Here is a 22268-nt window from a genome sequence, read left to right on the forward strand (position 1 = left end):
GCTAGGCCACTCCAGGACCTTGAAATGCTTCTTACGAAGCCACTCCTTCGTTGCCCTGGCGGTGTGCTTTGGATCATTGTCATGTTGAAAGACCCAGCCACGTTTCATCTTCAATGCCCTTGCTGATGGAAGGAGGTTTGCACTCAAAATCTCACGATACATGGCCCCATTCATTCTTTCATGTACCCGGATCAGTCGTCCTGGCCCCTTTGCAGAGAAACAGCCCCAAAGCATGATGTTTCCACCACCATGCTTTACAGTAGGTATGGTGTTTGATGGATGCAACTCAGTATTCTTTTTCCTCCAAACACGACAAGTTATGTTTCTACCAAACAGTTCCAGTTTGGTTTCATCAGACCATAGGACATTCTCTCAAAACTCCTCTGGATCATCCAAATGCTCTCTAGCAAACTTCAGACGGGCCCGGACATGTACAGGCTTAAGCAGTGGGACACGTCTGGCACTGCAGGATCTGAGTCCATGGTGGCGTAGTGTGTTACTTATGGTAGGCCTTGTTACATTGGTCCCAGCTCTCTGCAGTTCATTCACTAGGTCCCCCTGCGTGGTTCTGGGATTTTTGCTCACCGTTCTTGTGGTCATTCTGACCCCACGGGGTGGGATTTTGCGTGGAGCACCAGATCGAGGGAGATTATCAGTGGTCTTGTATGTCTTCCATTTTCTAATTATTGCTCCCACAGTTGATTTCTTCACTCCAAGCTGGTTGGCTATTGCAGATTCAGTCTTCCCAGCCTGGTGCAGGGCTACAATTTTGTTTCTGGTGTCCTTTGACAGCTCTTTGGTCTTCACCATAGTGGAGTTTGGAGTCAGACTGTTTGAGGGTGTGCACAGGTGTCTTTTTATACTGATAACAAGTTTAAACAGGTGCCATTACTACAGGTAATGAGTGGAGGAAAGAGGAGACTCTTAAAGAAGAAGTTACAGGTCTGTGAGAGCCAGAAATCTTGATTGCTTGTTTCTGACCAAATACTTATTTTCCACCATAATATGCAAATAAAATGAAAAAAAACAGACAATGTGATTTTCTGGATTTTTTTTTCTCAGTTTGTCTCCCATAGTTGAGGTCTACCTATGATGTAAATTACAGACGCCTCTCATCTTTTTAAGTGGTGGAACTTGCACTATTGCTGACTGACTAAATACTTTTTTTCCCCACTGTATCAGAAGTTATAGTACAGCAGGAAAGGAGAGATCAATCCACTGCAACCTGTGAGCAGACACATTAAAATTAACTTGCCCACGAAGACCTGACCCATTATGGAGACAAGCACGTTTTTTTTTTCCACTATTCAAGTTTTAAGATTTGATGATTATTAGCATATATTATATGTAAGCTGGTGCTTTCTGATACAGAGCTCCAAAATCCCTGCATAAACATAAATCATACAATTATGGCTTCTTGCATCCACCACTAGGGGGAGCTCCCTGAATAGAGATACATGATAAGATCCTGCCTGCAGCCACCACTAGAGGGAGCTCCCTGTATACAGAGATACATGATAAGATTCTGTCTGCAGCCACCACTAGGGGGAGCTCCCTGTATACAGGGATACATGATAAGATCATGTCAGCAGCCACTACTAGGGGGAGCTCCCTGAATACAGAGATACAGGATAAGATTCTGTTTGCAGCCACCACTCGATGGAGCGCAATGTATACAGAAATACATAAGATTAAGTGTGCATCAACCACTAGGGGGAGCTCACTGAATGCAGAGATATATGATAAGATTCTGTCTGCAGCCGCCACTAGGGGGAGGCAGAACCTTATCATGTATCTCTGTTTATAGAGAGCTCCCTCAAGTGGAGACTGCAGATAGAATCTTATATATATACCTGTATAAAGGAAGCTCCCCCTAGTGGTTGCTGCAGAGAGAATGTCATGTATCTCTGTATACAGGGAGCTCCTCCTAGTGGTGGCTGCAGACAGGATCTTATAATGTATCACTCCATACAGAGAGTTCCCCCTAGTGGTGGCTACAGACAGAATCTTATCATGTATGTCTGTATAGTGGGAGCTCCCCCTAGTGGTGGCTTCAGACTGAATTTTATCATGCATTTCTGTATACAGGGAGCTCCCCCTAGTGGTGGCTGTAGAAAGAATCTTATCATGTGTCTCTGTATACAGGGAGCTCTCCCTAGTGGTGGCCTCAGGCATGATCTTATCATACAGTATATCTCTGTAGAATGGGAGCTCCCCCTAGTGGAGGCTGCAAACAGAATTTTACTCTTTGTCTATGCAGAGGATTTGGTGCTCTTTTCTGGGTGCATATTGAATTTAGGCTACGTTCCCACAATACGTTTTTGGTGAGTTTTTAACTCTGCATATTTTTCAAAAAATGCAAGTAACCTATTTTACTTAATAGGTGCAGAATATATGCAACATCATAAATTCACTAAAATCTCATTGTGTGAACGTAGCCTAGAGGTAACATACTGCCAGTGTTTTTTTATGGGAAGGCAAAGAAGCAGGTGAAACATTTGTCTTCTTTGTTTGTTGGCCTGTTTACCCATTTGCCGCCATACCAAGGATGGTGCCCAGTGCCCCAATTTATAAGCGATTATTAATCTATCGCATATTCTTGCTTTGGATATTAGCAAAATGATTTTACTCGGGAGGCAATTATTGTTCAATTATGTTGGTGTAAAGAAAATGTTTGCTGATCAGTGATGATCTCTCATTCTCATTCATCACAACTGATCAACCACTATCCCAGACAGTATTTGGGGGTGCATTCCCCTGCCCCCCCCCCCCCTGCCGCTTGGCCTACTATCTCAATTGCATGCATTTTAATGTTTTAATGTAGCAGGTGGTCTGCAAGCTGTGGTTCTTCAGATGCTGTGAAGCGGACATGTGTCAGTGAAACTACTACTCCCAGCATGCTCTGACAGTTGCAGAGTTCTTTCAGGGGAGAGGTTGGAGTTCGTGGACGCAGCCAAACGTCAGGGCAGCCTCAGGCTATGTCCAGTTCACATCTTGGGCAGAGGGGTGGCCAAAGAGAACTCCCACTAATATAAATTGTATCAAAATTAGTTTGATACATTGCAACAAAATGTTACTATTTGAATGTATCCACATTGACCATTTATTACCTGGAGTTGCTCCTTGAGGTTCCTCCTTGACCTTGTCTCTTACACTCTTCACATTTATAATACACAGCTAACCCACCGATGCAAAGAGAGCCACCGCCACCCACCGAGAAATATCTGAAAACAGGTATCATGACCCCACAGGCCCCAGTAGACGTGTGGTAGCCTAGATGCCTGTGGTACATTACACGGTGTGGACGTACTCGTATTGATTAGCCTAGCCTCAATAATCATATCTGATTTCTCCAAATTCAAGAATCCTCCAAGGTTTTCATTCGTCCTGAACCCACTCCGGCCTATGTCACCGATACGATCAAGAGTCCGAAAGGTACTAATGACACTGAAGGTTGGTCTGTCCTGCTGGGACTTATTTACCCATTGGGGCACATTGAGGTCTTAGAGAGGTCCTGTAAATGGGGCTGAGTGTGTCTGTGGTTGCTGTGGGGGACGTGCACATGTTGTAGCCACTTTGGTGGCCACAGTTAATCACTCAGGATCGGCAATCGCTGGATTTAGCTGGTATACCCTCCTCCTGGTATCTTCACCACTAGCACATGGCACTATTAGGTGGCCACACACATGGATTTACTCCTCAGAGTGTTTTTCTTAATCCCAATGTTATACCTATTTGCTGCCCAAGTGTTCAAAAACTATGCTAAATCCTCCCTGCGGTCAGTGGACTGGGTCGGGACACCGTCAATCATTGCTTTAGTCTGATGATTGACAGACCAACGTGTGGACTTCTCCTCCTCATCCTCCTCCCTGCTCATACTTTGATGACAGTCGCGTGGCTGTGGGCATTTTCCCAGTGATTGACAGCGTTCCCAGACCAGTCCGCAACCCGCAGGCAGAGAGGATTTAACATTGTTTTTGGAAACATACACATGTAAAGTTTAAATGTAACACAGGGATCACTAAAAACAAGAACTCGTACTGATTACTCCTGACCCGTAAACACGTGCACGTGTAATGAATAGGAAGAGGTGAGCATGGCAATGTCAGACACCTCTTATCTTCCTGAAGAGCAGAGGTTGAGACATGTTGAAATTAGATATGCCCAATCTTTTTTTATCTATCATAGTCCAGACATCACACACATTAGATTGTTGGCCAATCCCACCAAAGTCGTCAGGTTGGACCAGCCTTAATGTTATGTGCTAAGACTACCTTTTACAGTGTCTAGCAGCTGTGACCAGAAGTCCTAATGGGGCATATTTAGCGGACTGCAGCACCTCTTTATTACATACCCTATGTGTGTTGATTATCTGGGACCACCTGTAGGTGAGATTGGCTTGAGTGCCATCTTCATGTGGATTAATCTCTTGGATCCAGGTCTTGGAGCAGCCTCTGCCCCTGAGATTCTGACCAGGGGGACACATCAGGAGTCGATTTCTGGACATGTGATTATTTTCCCTGGGTCGATAAATTCTCATGTAGTAGAAGTCTCTATAAAATGCCTTGTATGATTTATGATGCTGGTGGGTATTTGGAGATGTTCTTTTATGAATGGCGGCGTGAGTGTGACTTAAGACTTTCTATACCTTCATCCCATGTCACCCCTCTCACATCAGCATGACTTGTCATCACCGTGCATGTAAATGACCCCCCAGCTTTGATGTTCCTGTCGACTCCTCATGACTTTGGGATGTCCAGGATTTTGATCAGCATCACCTTTGTGAAGTAGTCGCTGCCCTTGGCTCCTGCCCCAAGGCCGAGCTGCAGGGAAAGTGACACTTACATGTGAGGTTCGTTTGATTGAATCTGGTAGCGACAACCGTATCCCTCGGCAAGGTCATGGATCCCACACCGTTCTCCCTGCGCACAATGAAGCTTAATTGAAACATCCATAAGCTCAGGGGATTGTGATTGACAGGGGACTGCAATGGCTTTAGGTGTCACTGACATTGTGGAAGAGTCAAGATTAAGAATCTAAAGGGCAACTCTAAATCCGGCTAGAAACAAATCAGATCTGCTTGGCAGCTCACCGCCTGGTCCATGGAGGGGAAGGGGGCCATATACTGTATTTCAGAGTTTTTATCAGCTCCTTCAGTCAGCCATGTGTCTCTGCAGAATTAATGCTTTTAGTAATGGATAATTGTGATATCCTTGTGATCAGCCATGAGGTCCTGAGGACTCTCCGGCTCGGGCTGACATGATCTATGCGCTAGATTAGGTGATGGGACATCCCTGGTGGTTGAGGAGTCGGGTCCTTCTTTACTTGTTCTCACTGGTTTTCTTCCTTCTCCAGACTGTGAATGTTATGGACATTCCAGCAGATGCAGTTTCATTGATTTCCTGAATGTGGTCACTTGTGTCAGCTGCAAGCACAATACTCGGGGTCAGCACTGCCAGCATTGCCGCCTTGGCTTCTACCGCAACATGTCTGCCGAGCTGGAGGATGAGAATATCTGCATACGTGAGTGATCTGTAAGACCAGACCTACATGTCCCCAGTGTGATGGTGCGGACATTCTAGTACGGCCGCCGCCACCTGCTATCAGCCGTGTCACTCTGCATGGGATGCACCTAGTGCCAGAAGTACTCAGCAGGTGGCAGAAATGGCTGAGGGTCCATAGCAAACTTACAGGGGGCAAATAACGATGTAAAATATTTTCACCTAAATAAAATACAGATTAAACACAAGACCCCCCCCTCCCACATTAAGACTCAAACGCCAGGCCAGACCCCCTAAGTAAAGACATCAATCCCAGGCCAGACCCCATAAATAAAGACATAAACCCCTGGCTAGGCCCTCTAATTAGAGACATCAACCCCAAGCCATATCCCCTAAATAAAGACATCAATCCCAGGTCAGACCCCCAAAATAAAGACATCAACCCCAAGTCAAATAAAAAAACTGACCGTCACATCCAAGCTTGAATTAGGTGTGAACAGTTGCCTACCTAGAGTTGCCAACTCATATGCAATCAAGCAAGGTAGCACTCTGTAGCGCCATAGCATGCAAACATGAAATATGAACATTTAATTGAATTACTGTACTAGGAATATGAAAAATTGAGAATGCTTAGCTCATAAATTGGACAATTCATGTGTACCTGGAAGCCACATTAAGGCGATTTTCGTTTCCAGGACCTAAAGGCCCCATTACATTTAGCGATGCACCAGCGATCCTGACCACGATATGACCTGGTCAGGATCGCTGGTGCATCGCTAAATGGTCACTAGTGAGCTGCCAAACAGGCAGATATCACTAGCGATGCAGCAGCGGTCGGCGGTCACTCTTACCTGTCAGACGTGGCGAGGGTGACCGTCTTCCGCCTGCGTCCCTGGCTCGCTCATCGGCACCAGCAGGAAGCCGACGACGAGAAATGGACCAGACCGATCTCGCGCGATCAGCGATAGCCAGTGGGGGAGCCGGTCGGAGGTGAGTGTCATATGTAGCGATATCGCTGCTGCGTCACAAAATTGGTGACGCTTTAGCGATATCACTAGCAATATCGCTATGTGTAAAGGGCCCTTAACTTAATGCCAATCCTCTCTTAGACAGCCTACAACTCTATGGGAACCTAATGTGAATTCTGTCTAAAGTCTATATCTTTTTGGAGGTGTAGTGATCCTGCTGTGATTAAAAACGCCTGAGGCTAAGGCCTGTTTCACACTTCCGTTTTTTTTCATCAGTCAAAATCCATCAATTTTAGAAAAAAACGGATCCCGCAAAAAAAGGGGCGGATCAATTTCTTCCCCCATAGACTTACATTAGTGGCGGATCTTGACTGACGGTCGTCCGTCCCACCCGTTTTTTGACGGATCCGCCAAGATTTTAGCGGCTCCCGGGCGGATGAGACGGACAATGCAACGTTTTTTTCTTGACGGTCTGCTATTTTTAAGTGTGCATGCTCGAAAGCTTTACTCCGGAAGGCATTTTAACCATGAAATGCCGTTCCAGGAACGGAATATCTCTCTCTCTTTCTCTCTATCTCGCTCTCTCCTCTTCCAGGCCGCGCTCACTTTAAATTTGCTGTACTTTTCATCTTCGGCGGATCCGACCTAATTAGCGTCCGCTGACATCCGTATGTCACCTCCCGGAGGCGGATCCGTAATTTTCGTTTTTGGCGGATTTCATCTGTCCGCCAACAACGGAAGTGTGAAACAGGCCTAAGGGGCGGAGTGCTCAGTCAGAAGGCCAATGTATACAAATAAAAAAACTGACCGTCACATCCAAACATGAATTAGGTGTGAACAGGTGCCTACCTAGTGTCGCCAACTCATATACAATCCAACAAACAAGGTAAACAAGTGTGCTAAGCTTTCTCAGTTTTTCATATTTCTAGTGCAGTAATGCAATTTAATTTTCATATTTCATGTTTGCAAGCTATGGCGCTACAGAGTGCTGCCTTATTTGTTTGATTGTATTGACCCCAGACGAGACTGCCCGATCGTTGCTGGTTATCTGTTTGAACTTGGTGACTTTGAGAGTGAAGATCATTGAAGAAATGGGTATTGGTGACGTTGCCATCTTGTGACATCGCTATACGACCATATTTTGGCCCCTTCCATGCCGTCATAGTTTGTCTTGACTGTTCTTCCAGCCTATTCTGTAGATAAGTAAAAGTTGTATCAGGGTGAGACGTCAGATGGTCCTGTGTCCCCTTCGCGATTCTCTTCATGTTCTGCGTCCCGTCACTTACAATTAATGTCCCTTCTGCAGCAGGAAAGAATAATTCACTCATTTCTGTATAAAGACAAGCCATAAACACATTAGAGACCCTGCACCGAGCTGGTGACTGCAGAGATGTGCAGCTGAGTAATGGCCTGAGAGGCTGCGGTAATATGATTACACTGAACAGTGAAGCGTCTGAGCGCAGGAGACACTGGAGTGGATCACAATATTCCCGCTATAGATTATCCTGACTCTTAACAAACTAATAACAGCAGAAGTGGCTGCAAACCCTTCCAAGATTAACCAAATTACCTATAATAAAGTGCTGCTCCGCGCTGTCAACTGCTGCCTGCACTGACCAGTGCACCACCACTAGGTGGCGACATGCTGCTTCACAATGAAGGTGACAAAACTAAGAGAAGACCGAAAAGTAACAAGAACATAAAGAACAAAACAGTGTCTGATAACGACGAGCCCAAAAACAAGTCAGAATCATAAGACATTTACATAAAACCCATTATTTTTTTTCTTGTGAATGTCCCTCACATTACAAGACACAACAGAGATTTCATGTTCTCTTTAACTCGCAGTAGTAGCTATTGTCATATTATCCCAAATGTAAAATATAACTGCTATATTACTGACCTCTATGTACAAGAATATCACTACTATAATATTTCAATGTGTACAAGAATATAGCTAGTATAATACTGCTCCTATGTTCAAGAATATAACTACTATAACACTTGCCCCCTATGTACAAGAATATAACTACTATAATACTGCTCCTATATACAAGAATATAACTACTATAATACTGTCCCCTATGTACAAGAATATAACTACTATAATACTGCCCCCTATGTACAAGAATATAACTACTATAATATAGCTCCTATGTATAAGAATATAACTACTATAATACTGTCCCCTATGTACAAGAATATAACTACTATAATAAAGCTCCTATGTATAAGAATATAACTACTATAATACTGCCCCCTATGTACAAGAATATAACTACTATAATACTGCCCCCTATGTACAAGAATATAACTACTATAATATTGCTCCCATGTACAAAAATATAACTACTATAATACTGCCTTGTTTTTTATTGCTGATTTTCCACGTTTTCTGGTTTGTAGAATGTAACTGTAACCAGCACGGCTCTGAACATGAACGTTGCAATGAAACTGGTGATTGTGTTTGTCGACCAGGAGCTACCGGAACAAAATGTGACGAGTGCCTGCTAGGCTACCACTGGAGACAGGGTTGCCAATGTAAGTTGTATCGTACATTACGGTCTGATTATGATTTTTTGTAGGTGAATACTCCAATAAATAAACCAAACAGAATAGTAGTGTGTATACCAAAAACCAAGCTTTGTACACAGGCAAAGTAGAATACAATAACTTTATTTCAACAATCATAGATAAATATATATATTGGTTGTAGGGAATCACACTCTCTGCTAGGCATTAGATAGCATTCACACAGGCAAAAGCAGCTTTTTTTTAGTATTTAATGCTTCCACAGATTGCACAGCGCCAAAACAAACTCATAAACATAAATCCCTAGCCTTGTCCTGGCGCTAACTAAGCAGAACAGACCCTGACTACTCATAGACAGCTGAGCTAGCCCCATCTCGGTGACACAAATCAGCTATTGTCCATAGCAATCACTGATACTTGTAGTTCTCTACAAAGGGTTGCTGCAGAATCTTCTCAGAGAGGGATTCTGTCCTTTCTCTCTTTTTAGCTCCAAGACACATCCACTCTGGTCAGCATCCCTGAGCTGACTAAGGAGAACAGCTAGCCTGGTTATTTGCAGAGCAAGCCAGGTGATATAATCAGAACTAGTAGGCCTATGATTTAATCCTAGCCTACCTGGTTTTGCTACATACCCCCTCCCCTCTGCCAAAAGCTGAGGGCTGGGCACCATCTGCCAATACACAGAGCTTACAGGGATTTAAATTGACCCAAACGTGAGGCTCATGCTTAATGACATGAGAGGGAACTAGTAACTCCAAGAACCTACCCATATTTTTGGGTACCAATTTTTGACCGTGATGATTTTTGAAAGGTGGCAAAGTTCCTAACACTTTTAATGAGCCAACCAGTAAGGGGTATCGAGCGGGTCACTACCCTTCCAAGGTTTTAGTAGGTTGCCATAATATATGGGAAAGGCCTTCCTTTTCCCTGGTTAGTGTAATTTATAGTTGACCTCTCCCACCATTTCCACCACCCTACAGGGTCCCTGCCATTTAGTAAGGAACTTCCTCTCCCAGGTGGGTACTACTAACACAAGTACCCAAGCCGCAGGCTTAAATTGTGTCACTCGAGCCGACCAGTTATACACCCTGGATTTTTCCTCTTGTGCCTTGAGGAGGCGCTCTTTTGCTTGTCTCTTCACTTTGTTCCCATGACACAACAAATCATTATGCCTTACCCCATGTGGAAACCAACTATCAGGCCCTGTGTCCTAGGGATCACCAATTACATTTTCCAGATTACCTTTTACTATTAAGTATCTGAGATGAATAGTCCCAAAATTGTCCTGGGACTCCTCCAGGTTGAGGATATTGGCTTCAGGGCATGCTTGGTTTAAGGGCATGCTTCCTCATCTTCCTCTCTAGCCATGGGACCTTGTTATCATAGACGATTTCTGGCAACATACCGGACTAATGGGTGCTACAGCTTTAGCCCATAAGTCCTAAAACAAAGGAAAATCTCGACCGATAGCAATTGTATGCATTTAGTCCTTAACCTCTCCCACTTTGTGGAACACGGAACCATAGATTGTGCATTTGTCGACCTCGGCCATGCAAAAGTTTTTGGCCTACCCCTGGGTACATTTTACCCCAACCCACTTCCCAGGAACTAGCACCTGCAGAAGTGTAGCCCTTACCAGGGTCCCCAAACTCCCTGAGTCCAGATGTCCCATCACTTGGACACCCTTCACAGTCATCTGCCATTCCTGCGGTCCCTCACCAGGATGAGGGACAGTACTGCAGGTGGTTTAGACGAAGTAGGAACCTACACTGCAGTCCATTGGATCTGAAGTCAAGAGACAAACGGCTGATATGACCCAGGACTCGACACCTCCAACAAATAATGATACGAGATGTAACCTTTAAACCTGGCTCTGACCCTTCCTGGATCTTTGTGTGTCCCTCAAACGTGGCCTTGGGCTCCTTATTCTGGATCCTCCAGAAATGTGATCTTAAGCTCCCTTGATTGTGTAGGGAGTTCTTCATGGCCAAGTATATTTCCACCTTTCTCACAAGGTCATCTGTTTTCGGGGGGATCTCCTTGGACAATCTAGCTTTGCATGGATTTCGGTAGTGAGTGGATAAATTGGTTCACTATCACTCTTTCCACCATTTGTGCTGGAGGGCAGGTGTTGGGCTGCAGACATTTTTGCACCAGGTCTAACAGGTCGACCATTTGGGAACGAGGAGGTTTGTCCCTTTGGTAGCGCCAGGGGTGCATCTGGTGTGCTTAGACTGCCAGGGTGGTGCCCACATGTGCCATATTTTCCGCTTTCAGCTTCTCGTACTTCTTGGTATCCTGCAGGGCAAGGTCGTAGCTCATTTTCCGCGGCTTACCAGTAAGGTATGGAGCTAGGACCTTTGCCCGCTGTTCTGGGGCAGTTTCTCTCTGTCTGCCACCCTCTCAAATACAGTCAGGAAAGTGTTGACGTCATCCTCCAGAATCAACTTCTGTAAGGCATCCATTAGGGGTTCACTCTATATGGTAGACATTAGGCCTTAGGTAGTGTTCACACAGGCAATGCAGCTTTGGTCCAAACACGTTTTTCACAGGTTGCACAGCACCAAAACCAGCTTATACACTTAATCCCTAGCCTGGAGGTCCCATGCCACTGCGCTCCTGCCGGTAACAGTACAAAATAGCTCACCTGACCGCCAACCGGAGCGCTAAAGGCAAGCAGCGGTGAGAGAGCATACCGGAGGACCACCGGGAGAAGTTCTGACCTCGTCTGGCGCGTGATACAGAGCACAGACAGAGCTGTGGCAGCGGCGCGCTGGATGTCCTGAAGTAGGTGTGGCGCCCCTGAGGGTTCAGTCGCCACAGAGGTACTGCACCTCCTGAGGTGTGGTGCCCCACCATTCAGGTAAGGTGGAGATACCTGACCACGCTCCAACACCTGCATCCCACACAACATAGTAGTGTAGCAAAGCACCTTTGGTGGCTCCCTGCTTGGAACATGAAGAGTGCTGGGAGGTGGGTGGACCTTAGTCTGCACCAAAAGATTGGGAAGAGTTTAGGATTGAGTCAGTCTGACTCAGGCAGTCAGAGAGAGAAGATCCCCGGAGACGGATGGAAGAGGGAAGTGCTGCAGCGGACCTCAGTGACCTGGGTCTGCTGGCACAGGAAAGAGACATTGAAGGAAAGCCTGACTCTTCATAAGAAAGATAGATTTGAACGGAACGAAGGGAGAAAAGGAGGACTGAGAATTAGGGTTAGAGCAGAACCCTTCCCAAGTTCACAGCGCAAGGCCAGGGTCCGGTCCCCGAGGTTGTATGGATACTAATGGTCCTGCAGCAGACACCGGAGGAATAGAAGTTGTCACCACTTTATTCCCACACAAGACTTGGGGGCACAACAGCAACGTGAGTGAGCCGGGACTTGGTAGCAAGGAGTCCCCGAAGCAGGCTACAGCTATCTGCCGTACAAGTAGAGTTCATAGGAACATCTGACAGGAGGAACTCCAGTGTAACTCAGTACTGAGAGGACTTCACTATATGCGCAAAAGGGAGACATTCAGAAAAGGCACATATGTTGGCGGAGTGTTGGAACGGAGTACTTCATCTTGCCTGGAGGTTGGCTGAGCTCCTTACCCGGAGGACACGGCACGGATGCGGGCACCTGTATGCTTAACAGACTGTGAGTAAAGCTTTGGAACTACCTGCCCTGGTAATTATTCCTGCGCCAACACGCTCAGCACTGCTACATCTCTGTGCCTGACACTGCACCATCCACGTCTCTCTATCTCTTCACCTACACTGCCCTGGGACTACTGCCCTACCTGTGGAGGGCCACACCATCATTGCTGCACTACACCATCTGTCCCAGAGGATCTTTCTGCCGCGTCGGCTTAACACCTTTCTTGCCGAACACCACAGGTGGCGTCACGAACCATTCAATGAACATTTCTGCTATTTACAATGGGCGCCCAGGGCCACGGACCGGGTCATAGCTGCCGTGACAACAACCCCACTCGTGGAGTTCCGCGGGCCAGATACCGAGTACCCCACTGCCCTGGGTGTGAGGGCGACCCATTTCTGGCGTCACAAACAGGATCACGAAGCACGGTACCACCGAGTTCTGTGTGCCAAAGATTTATTGGACTTAATTGTTGAGAATGTGCAAAATAACCAATTTGATAGACTGTAAAATGGACTCTCAAAATGGCCACCGGCGCGGTGAAGAAGGGCGTGATAACATGGGTGGTCCTAAGAAAAGAGCGCGGACTGTCCTGGGCCTCCCCTGCCTTAACTTCTATGCTACAGCAACATGGCCCACCCCCAGAGGGGTTCGTATACTGGCTTGGTATGGAGGAGTAGGAAGAAGACTCCGCCCCCAGAAGGAGGAGCGCGGCCCTGTGGCGGGAAAGAAGCCCGGGAAGGAGGAAGAACGCCAGGACGCCATGATGGAAGGAGGCCCGGAGAGTGCGAGGAGGTCGAGCAAAACTTCCCCGGCGCAGAAGCTGAAGGCTCCGACCCTGCTTCCAAAATGGACCGCCAGCAGCTGGAGGATGAGATTGCCCAGCTGACACGCCGCCTGCGGCTGAGACAAGAGGCTCTCTGGGCCCTGAACCTGCGGCGCGCCCATGAGGGGCCTATATCTCCGATACCCCCACCACCGGTACCCACCGCCGCTGCTACAGTTCTTCCTCAGGCAGCACCTGTGGAACCCGCCGCTGTTGAGACATCGCCGGCCGCGTCAGTCACCACCTCCACGCTGCCACCGCCGCCGCCGGGCGCTGCCTGTCTGGAGAAGTTATCGGAGGGCCTGGGAGCTGAAGCTACGCTCCTGCCTGGACCTAGCGCGGCTGCGCAGGTCCCACCGGAGACCCCTGCGGACCCGGAGCCGCCATGTGCTCCACGACCATCTCCGACCTTGGAACGGGCAGCCTCCGTCACCACCGCTGCCACCGGTAGCCGTCCAGAGCCTGCACCGGAGCCGATATCACCATGCCAGGAGGCTCCAGGTATGGCCGCCGCCCCTGCACCCGGGAAGGCCTCGGGGCGCACAGCTGTTGCAGCGTCCTGGCAGGTCGTGCTAGACCTGGTTTGGGACCGGGACTCGAGTCCTTGGGGGGGAACACCTGAACCCCTAGCAGTGGTGCCCCTGTCCACGGTGGGTAGAGGCCGATCCTGGGAGGAGGAGGAGACAGAGGCCCGATGCCAAGCGACCATCCGCCAGCTGGCAGCCGAGTAGAGAGAACGGGAGCAGCGGAGGCTGGCAGTGCTAGGCTCTGACATGGACCGGATGGAAAGGGTCCGTGCCGGTCACTATGGTCCCCGGGACTCAGCAGGATGGGGTCAGGTCCTGAATGTCAACCATGAGCAGGGGTTTGGTTTTATCTCAGACCCCCAGAGGATCTCTGACCTCTTCTTCAGCAGGAGGGACGTGGAATCACCTCCGGAGGGGACACCCTGCTCGTGATCTGCAACCGGGAGAATACGTCACTTTCACCCGGCATGAGGGGCTACGGGGCTGGTATGCTATGAACGTGCACCGTATTCCTGAAGATTTCATATTGGCTTATAAGAAAGAAAAAGCCTATGTTCCCCCCGGCAGGAATACCTCCCACAGTGGTAATTGTACCTGCCAAAGCACAGCAAACCACCTCCACTCCTATACAGCACCCCATGGTACAGGTTGCTATCCCTGCTACACCACAGGCAGCAGTTACCCCAGTTGCCACTTCATCGTATGTTAATCCACAAGCAGGAAGAGGATGTCCACAAGTTCTCCCCTGGAAGCAGCTCAAGAAACCAGCTTCCATCACCCCAGGAGGGAACCCCCATTAAGGAACATGCCCAAAACTAACTAACTGTTACCCAGGAGGGTATTGGCACGTTTGCCTTGTTATTTTTCCCCATTGTTTACAATTATGTTCCAGTTTTCATCAAGTTGCCTAGTTGCGTTGGCAGCCTTTATTATGAAAAATTGAACTGCAGTGATCACGAACTTGGAGTGAATCACAAACTTTCTTGTATATAGTTGCACCTCTTTAGATGCCCTTTCTTGGTTTTACATAGACTTTCTAAGAGTGAAGACTACCTCAACCTGGAGCAGTGCTCCAACCTAAGGACACTGCAAGAAATCCCGGCTGGGAGCGGTGTCCAGCACTTACAAGAATGTTTTAATGTGAAGAGTTATATAATGTGTCTTATGAGAGTATTCATAGTTACAGAATAGCTTTTATATAAAGTTTAAACTGATATTAATGACTAGGTATCTGATTATGAGTGAATATTTTGACTAAATGGTAGTACTTTAATAAAGAGATGAAAATTTAAATAAAGAATATTCAGGTGACGAACAAGGTACCAGCGGTTGTGACTTATGTTTAAGAAGAAGTGAAAATGTGAAATGTGATAAGAGTATTGAATAGCACTTTAAAATAAGGTACTGCACTAAATCATAGTTAGTTAAGTTGTTTGCAACGTTCAAGAGTGAGTGCCTCCCACATTGGGAAGTTTAGATAAGAATTGTTTATCAGCATTCAAAAACTTTTGTATGTTCCTTTGTTTGTCTAGCTTTGTTTTCCTTGCAGCCCGCAGACGTGCTGTGTTTAACGGGGGGTATGTGGCGCCCTAGAGGGTTCAGTCGCCACAGAGGTACTGCACCTCATCCTGAGGTGTGGTGCCTCACCATTCAGGTAAGGTGGAGACACCTGACCACGCTCCAACACCTGCATCCCACACAACATAGTAGTGTAGCAAAGCACCTTTGGTGGCTCCCTGCTTGGAACACGAAGAGTGCTGGGAGGTGGGTGGAGCTTAGTCTGCACCAAAAGATTGGGAAGAGTTTAGGATTGAGTCAGTCTGACTCAGGCAGTCAGAGAGAGAAGAGCCCCGGAGAGGGAGGGAAGTGCTGCAGCAGACCTCAGTGACCTGGGTTTGCTGGCATGGGAAAGAGATATTGATGGAAAGCCTGACTCTTCATAAGAAAGATAGATTTGAACGGAACGAAGGGAGAAAAGGAGGACTGAGGATTAGGGTTAGAGCAGAACCCTTCCCAAGTTCACAGCGCAAGGCCAGGGTCCGGTCCCCGAGGTGTATGGATACTAATGGTCCTGCAGCAGACACTGGAGGAATAGAAGTTGTCACCACTTTATTCCCACACAAGACTTGGGGGCACAACAGAAACGTGAGTGAGCCGGGACTTGGTAGCAAGGAGTCCCCAAAGCAGGCTACAGCTGTCTGCCGTACAAGTAGAGTTCATAGGAACATCTGACAGGAGGAACTCCAGTGTAACTCAGTACTGAGAGGACTTCACTATAGGCGCAAAAGGGAGACGTTCAGAAAAGGCATATGTTGGCGGAGTGTTGGAACGGAGTACTTCATCTTGCCTGGAGGTTGGCTGAGCTCCTGACCCGGAGGACACGGCACGGATGCGGGCACCTGTATTCTTAAGGCTATGTGCACACGTAGCGTTTTAAAACGCTTACTAAAAACCGGACTCCTTCCCAGAAATCGCGCGGTTTTTTCCGCGCGATTTCACCGCGATTTTACCGCGATTATGATCGCGATTTTGCCGCGATTTTCGCGTGCGATATTCAAGCACTTTCCAAGCGATTTGAAGCATCGCTTGGAAAGTGATTGACAGGTTGGTCACACTCGTCAAACATAGTGTTTGACAAGTGTGAGCAGGTTTTTACTATTGAGGCCGCCTATGCGGCATCAATAGTAAAAGATAGGATGTTAAAATGCTAAAAAAAAAATAAAAAGTCGGTGTATATTTACCTTCCGGCGTCCCGCGCTGCATTCCCGGGCCTCAGCGTTCCCAGTAATGCCTTGCGAGACCTGTGATGACGTTGGTCTCGCGTTGCTATAGCGATCTCGCGAGACTGCGTCATCACAGCTCCTTGCCGCAAGGCATTACTGGGAACGCTTAGGCCGGGAATGCATCGCGGGACGCCGGAAGGTAAATATACCCCAATTTTTTTTATTTTTTATTCTTTTTTTACAGGGGTATGGTACCCAGGACCTGGAGGACAGTCTCCTCTCCTCCACACCGTGGGTACCAACCGCACATGAGACGCTTAACTTCCCGCATGGTGGGCATAGCCACATGCGGGAAGTAAGCGATTCTCATGCATTCCTATGGGTGCGGAATCGCGGCAATTCTTTGCGATTCCGCACAAAGAATGAGCATGCTGCGATTTTTTCCGCGATGCGATTCCGCCGCGGAAAAAAGCGCAGCATTAGCACAGCATGTGCGGATTGCCATAGGAATGCATGGGGGGCATTCTGTACACGATTTTTAAGCATTTTCGTGCCGAAAATCGCGGCAAAAACGCTTAAAAATCGCTACGTGTGCACACAGCCTAACAGTCTGTGAGTAAAGCTTTGGAACTACATGCCCTGGTGTCCTCCGCTTGTTCCTGCGCCAACACCCTCAGCACTGCTACATCTCTGTGCCTGACACTGCACCATCCACGTCTCTCCTCTGTCTCTTCACCTACCCTGTCCTGGGACTACTGCCCTACCTGAGGAGGGCCACAACATCATTGCTGCACTACACCATCTATCCCAGAGGATCTGTCTGCAGCGTCGGCTTAACACCTTTCTTGCCGAACACCACAGGTGGCGTCATGAACCATTCAATGAACATTTCTGCTATTTACAATGGGCGCACAGGGCCACGGACCGGGTCATAGCTGCCGTGACAACAACCCCACTCGTGGAGATCCGTGGGCCCGGTACCGAGTACCCCACTGCCCTGGGTGTGAGGGCGACCCATAGGCAGACATCAGCTCTGCGTGTCTGAGGACTCGCCTGCTGGCTGGCTTCCCGGTGAGTTGAAGAGAGCAGAGGGGCTGCGGAGAGTGTCGGGAGGCTGAGCGCTGATACCGGACCCCCCTAAAGTTGTGGAACACCAGTGGCGGGAACGGAGCTGAGGGACAGCGGCCATGTTGGAGAAACCCCCTCAACACGTGGGTGAGGTGGTGAACCTGGTGGAGTGCGGTGGAGGTGTGGATCTGGGACTTTGCAACGGCTGGAGGGGCTGACCCGCCTGTCTGGAGTGGGGATTTTTGAATTTGTGGCTGCGGGAAGGCATCCTTCCCCCATACCCCTGCTGTTGGTCACTGAAGGCAGGCTGAGGATCCTGGCCATTGTGTGAGGAACTTGTTCTGCAGATCACAGCTCTCTGCTGCCACCCTGTGTTGTTCTTATGTACTGTATTGGTGGCACATAAATATGCACCACTGAAACGGAATTATGACTCTGTTGCCCGCTTGAAATTAATTTCCGAACCTCCCAAATATTCTGCAAAGGCATGCCACAATATTGCTGACAAGCCGATTTTGGATCACATACATATCTTGGAGGCGCATTATGGGCCCTCATAAATCACAATCTGCAGTTGACAAGCTGAAAACCTATGCTAGAGGGGCCAGCTCATCAACGACAGCCAAAAAACCCTTAAATAAATCAAATCAAGAGGAAACATCGCTGTTACAGGAGCCAGAAGACATGGATCCGGAACCCACCCTGAAACAGGTCTCCGCACAGCTACTGGTTGCCATTCAGGCTATGTGCACACGTATGCAGAAAATTTCTGCATAAAAACAGGACTCCTTCCCAGAAAACGCGAGTTTTTTCAGTGCGTTTTTGCCGTGATTTTTGCCGTGATTTTTTCTGCGCATCCCCAGACACATAGAAAATAGCCAGAAATGCGGAATTTACCGCGAAATTAATGAGCATGCTGCGTTTTTTACCGCGAACCGTTTTTTTCACGGTAAAAAACGCATCAATATGCATAAAAAGTGCAAAATGCATTAAAATGAATGGGAAGCTTCTTTTAAGCGTTTTTGAGCGGATTTTTTGGTAAATCCGCGGGAAAAACGAGAAAAAAAAACGCTGTGTGTGAACACAGCCACAGAGTGGCACAGCCTCACTGACTGGGAAAATCGACGAGGCAAAGACTGACTTGGGTCTCCTCCGCAATGACATGTCCAATTTGGGAGAGAAAGTCAGACAGGCGGAGGACAGAATTTCGAATTTGGAGGACCAAACATCACCTTTGCCAGAACGTCTCAGAATCCTAGAACAAAAATTGGAACTGTGTATCCAGAAACAAGATGATTTGGAGACTAGATCGAGGAGGAACAATATTTGTATAATTGGATTACCGGAGAGAGCAGAAGGTAATAATCCTAGCAACTTCGTGGAAAAATGGATGCGTGATCTATTCCCGGAGGCCACCTTCTCTGCTGCGTTCACGGTGGAGCGAGTGCATCGGGTGCCTGAAAAACCAAACCCTCCGGGAGCTCCTCTTAGACCTCCTACTCGCCAGATTCCTCAACTGGAAGGACAGAGATTATATTCTGCAATTGGCAAGGAAGGCCCAAACAATCAGGTTCGAAAATACTACTGTGATGTTATTCCTGGATTTTTCGGCAGATCTACAAAAGCGGAGAGCATCCTTCATCTCTGTTAAGAGACGTTTGAAGAGCTCAAATATCATCTATTCGATGGCGTACCTTGCTAGACTGAGAGTGGTGGATGGTAACCTTCTTCCAGACCCCTGCGGAGGCGGAAGAGTGGATTTCCCTGAGAGAAAAACTCCGGAAGAAGTGATAAAAGAAGTTAATGTTGCCGAGTTTTTTGTTCTAAACCTTTCGTAGTACCTGTGTTTCACATTTGTGTACGTGCCAGGGTTTGATGGTTGTACTAGTGGCTTTATGCAACTCTGACAATAACTTTATGCGACTCTGACATGTCTCCCCTTCTCTAAATGCTAATCTATGTATGCAGACACTTGGTTCCCGCTCCTTGGGAGATAATAATGATTGGTGAGAATTCAAATAGGGATGTGGCGGGGCGCTCAGTTCTGCAGGCGTTTGTGCCACATTTCACGGTCCGGTAGCTCGGTTACCCTATGGGTATAGTTAAAACTGAGTGGCCGGATCAACAGTCCTGGGATGTCTCCCTGGGGGGAAGATGGTGGGAAGAAAGGGGGGAAGGGGGGGATGGTGGTGGAAGTTACTTTAGGAATATGCACTACATCCGTTATATCTATTAATGGTGGTTCGGGTAAATGGAGAAGAATACAACGACTATACTTATGCCCATACTTCAGTTCGGGGAAGCTTATGGGCATACCTTGTCTTGTTTTTGTGACCACTGTTGATCAATAGCTGTTAGTTTAATTGGAATTTCAGATAAAACGCAGCATTGCATCTATAATTTAGTGCGTATGAGTGAGTTGTACTGGATGGAGCTGAATGAATCAAAAGTAAATATTAACCTGAGTAAAGATTTTCTAGGCAATTTATATGGCATCACTTAAAGTCCTATCGTGGAACATTAGAGGGTTGGGGAGTGCTAGGAAACGAAATATGGTATTCTCTCAGATACGTTCGGCCTGTTTCACACTTCCGTTTTTTCAAATCCGTCAAAATCCGTTGTTTTCCGTAAAAAAACGGATCCGCCATTTTTTGCAGGATCCGTTTTTTTTTGTCCCATAGACTTCCATTACGGTTACTGCGGATCCGTCAAAAAAACGGATCCGTTTTTAAAAAAACGGATCCGTTTGCATCAGTTTCCGTCAAAAAAACGGAAACGGAAACAGGCCGAACACAAGCGCAGATAATATGCCTTCAAGAAACTCATTTGACACCAGAAACTGTATCCAGGATGAATAAGCCTTGGATACAATGGTATGCTACACATATGTCCTATTCCAGGGGGGTTGTTGTTATGATGCACAGGTCTCTGAGATGGTCGGTACAAGTGACCAGGAGAGATTCAGAGGGCAGATATATCTTTCTGTATGCATTTATAGATATGGTCCCTTATGTATTCCTTAATATTTATAGCCCCCCTCCGGCCAGGATGGACGTACTCCATCAGGCTGCAATTTTTGTATCACAGCATCCAGATGCTAAGATACTGTGTCTCGGAGATTTTAATATGATTCTCAATCCTTATCTGGATAAGATGAGTGCAGCAAACCTCAGACCTGGCGGCCAAGGCACTACTGTGCTGGGTGCTTTTATAGAGGAGATGGGATGGATTGATCTATGGAGACAGCGGCATCCCTTTAGGAAAGAATTCTCCTGCTACACACCGACTGCTTGCTGTTTATCCAGAATCGACCACGCATTTGGAAATAGTGCTGTATTATCGTATCTGCGTGACAGAGTACCTTCCTGGGGCAGTATCACAGATCATTCTCCATTGGTGGTGGCCCTTCATCTGGATGGCCCTGGTTGGTAGACAAAAGAGATTCCGTATACATCCATTTTGGTTATCCCTTATTGGGGAACAAGATAGAATAATAGACCAACTTGATATCTTTATAACAGAACATGATGATTTCCCTGATAGATTAGTGATGTGGTACACACTCAAAGCATATTTGAAGGGGTGCGTTAAATCCACAATTTCATACATTAAAAGGGAGTCATATATTGGGGAACAGAGGCTTGCAGAGGAATGTAAATCGTTGGAAGTCGACTATGACTATAATAATAGCCCCTCTGATGACTCTTTGCATAAATGGCTTGGGAAGGGGAGGGAATATACTGTATGTTGTTTACAAGAAGAAGCCCAGAGAAAACTTTTCTTTACTAAACAAACCTATTTTGAACTTGGTAACCAATCAAGCACATTTTGGGCATATATAGTCCAGCAAAATCAAATGTCCCCATCTATTTTGTCCATTAATTCGAAAGAGGGAGGGAACCCCATTACTCAGATCTGACCAAATTGCAAACAGATTTGAGGAGTACTTCAAAGAATTATATAGTTCTCAATCAAATCATACTGTGGAAGAAATTGATGTGTATCTGGATCAGATTGAATTTCCCAAACTTTCTTGTGAGTACCGGGCGTTCTTAAACCAGGACATCACTTTAGAAGAAATTCGGGAAGCCACTATGTCCCTGTCGAATGGGAAAACTCCTGGCCCTGACGGTATGCCCGCAGCGCTATATAAAAGATACTTAGATCAGTTGGGACCGGTCCTGTTGCAGACCCTGTCTGAGGCACTTGCAGGACATTCACTCCCCCAATCCTTTTATGATGCCACTTTTGTGGTAATTCCAAAACCTGATAGACCTGCTGAGGAATGTGGATCCTATCCTCCCATATCCCTGCTCAATACTGATTATAAAATTCTCACAAAACTCATTGCCCAATATTACAGCTTTTAATCTATTAACATTGTACATGAGGATCAAACTGGCTTTATGCCAGGAAGATCCACCTCCTCGAATATTAGAAGAATGCAGGTTCTGACGCAGATAGACCATAAATATAAAAGACCTTGG

The 22268-nt window shown here is 47.0% G+C and overlaps 1 protein-coding gene across 5 annotated transcripts in view; it reads left to right on the plus strand.

Annotated features, from left to right (window-relative positions):
• Positions 1-22268, plus strand: part of NTNG2 (netrin G2) — a 119767-nt gene that overhangs the window by 84696 nt on the left and 12803 nt on the right. For all 5 annotated transcript variants that reach the window (XM_073555969.1, XM_073555965.1, XM_073555966.1 and 2 more), the window contains 2 exons: positions 5356-5523; positions 8876-9010. In XM_073555969.1, the coding sequence (XP_073412070.1) occupies positions 5356-5523; positions 8876-9010 (303 nt within the window). The remainder of the gene's footprint in view (positions 1-5355; positions 5524-8875; positions 9011-22268) is intronic.

This window comes from Dendrobates tinctorius, unplaced genomic scaffold (assembly GCF_039654945.1).
Source record: "Dendrobates tinctorius isolate UK_male_01 unplaced genomic scaffold, ASM3965494v1 ptg000231l, whole genome shotgun sequence".
Classification (NCBI taxonomy): domain Eukaryota; kingdom Metazoa; phylum Chordata; class Amphibia; order Anura; family Dendrobatidae; genus Dendrobates; species Dendrobates tinctorius.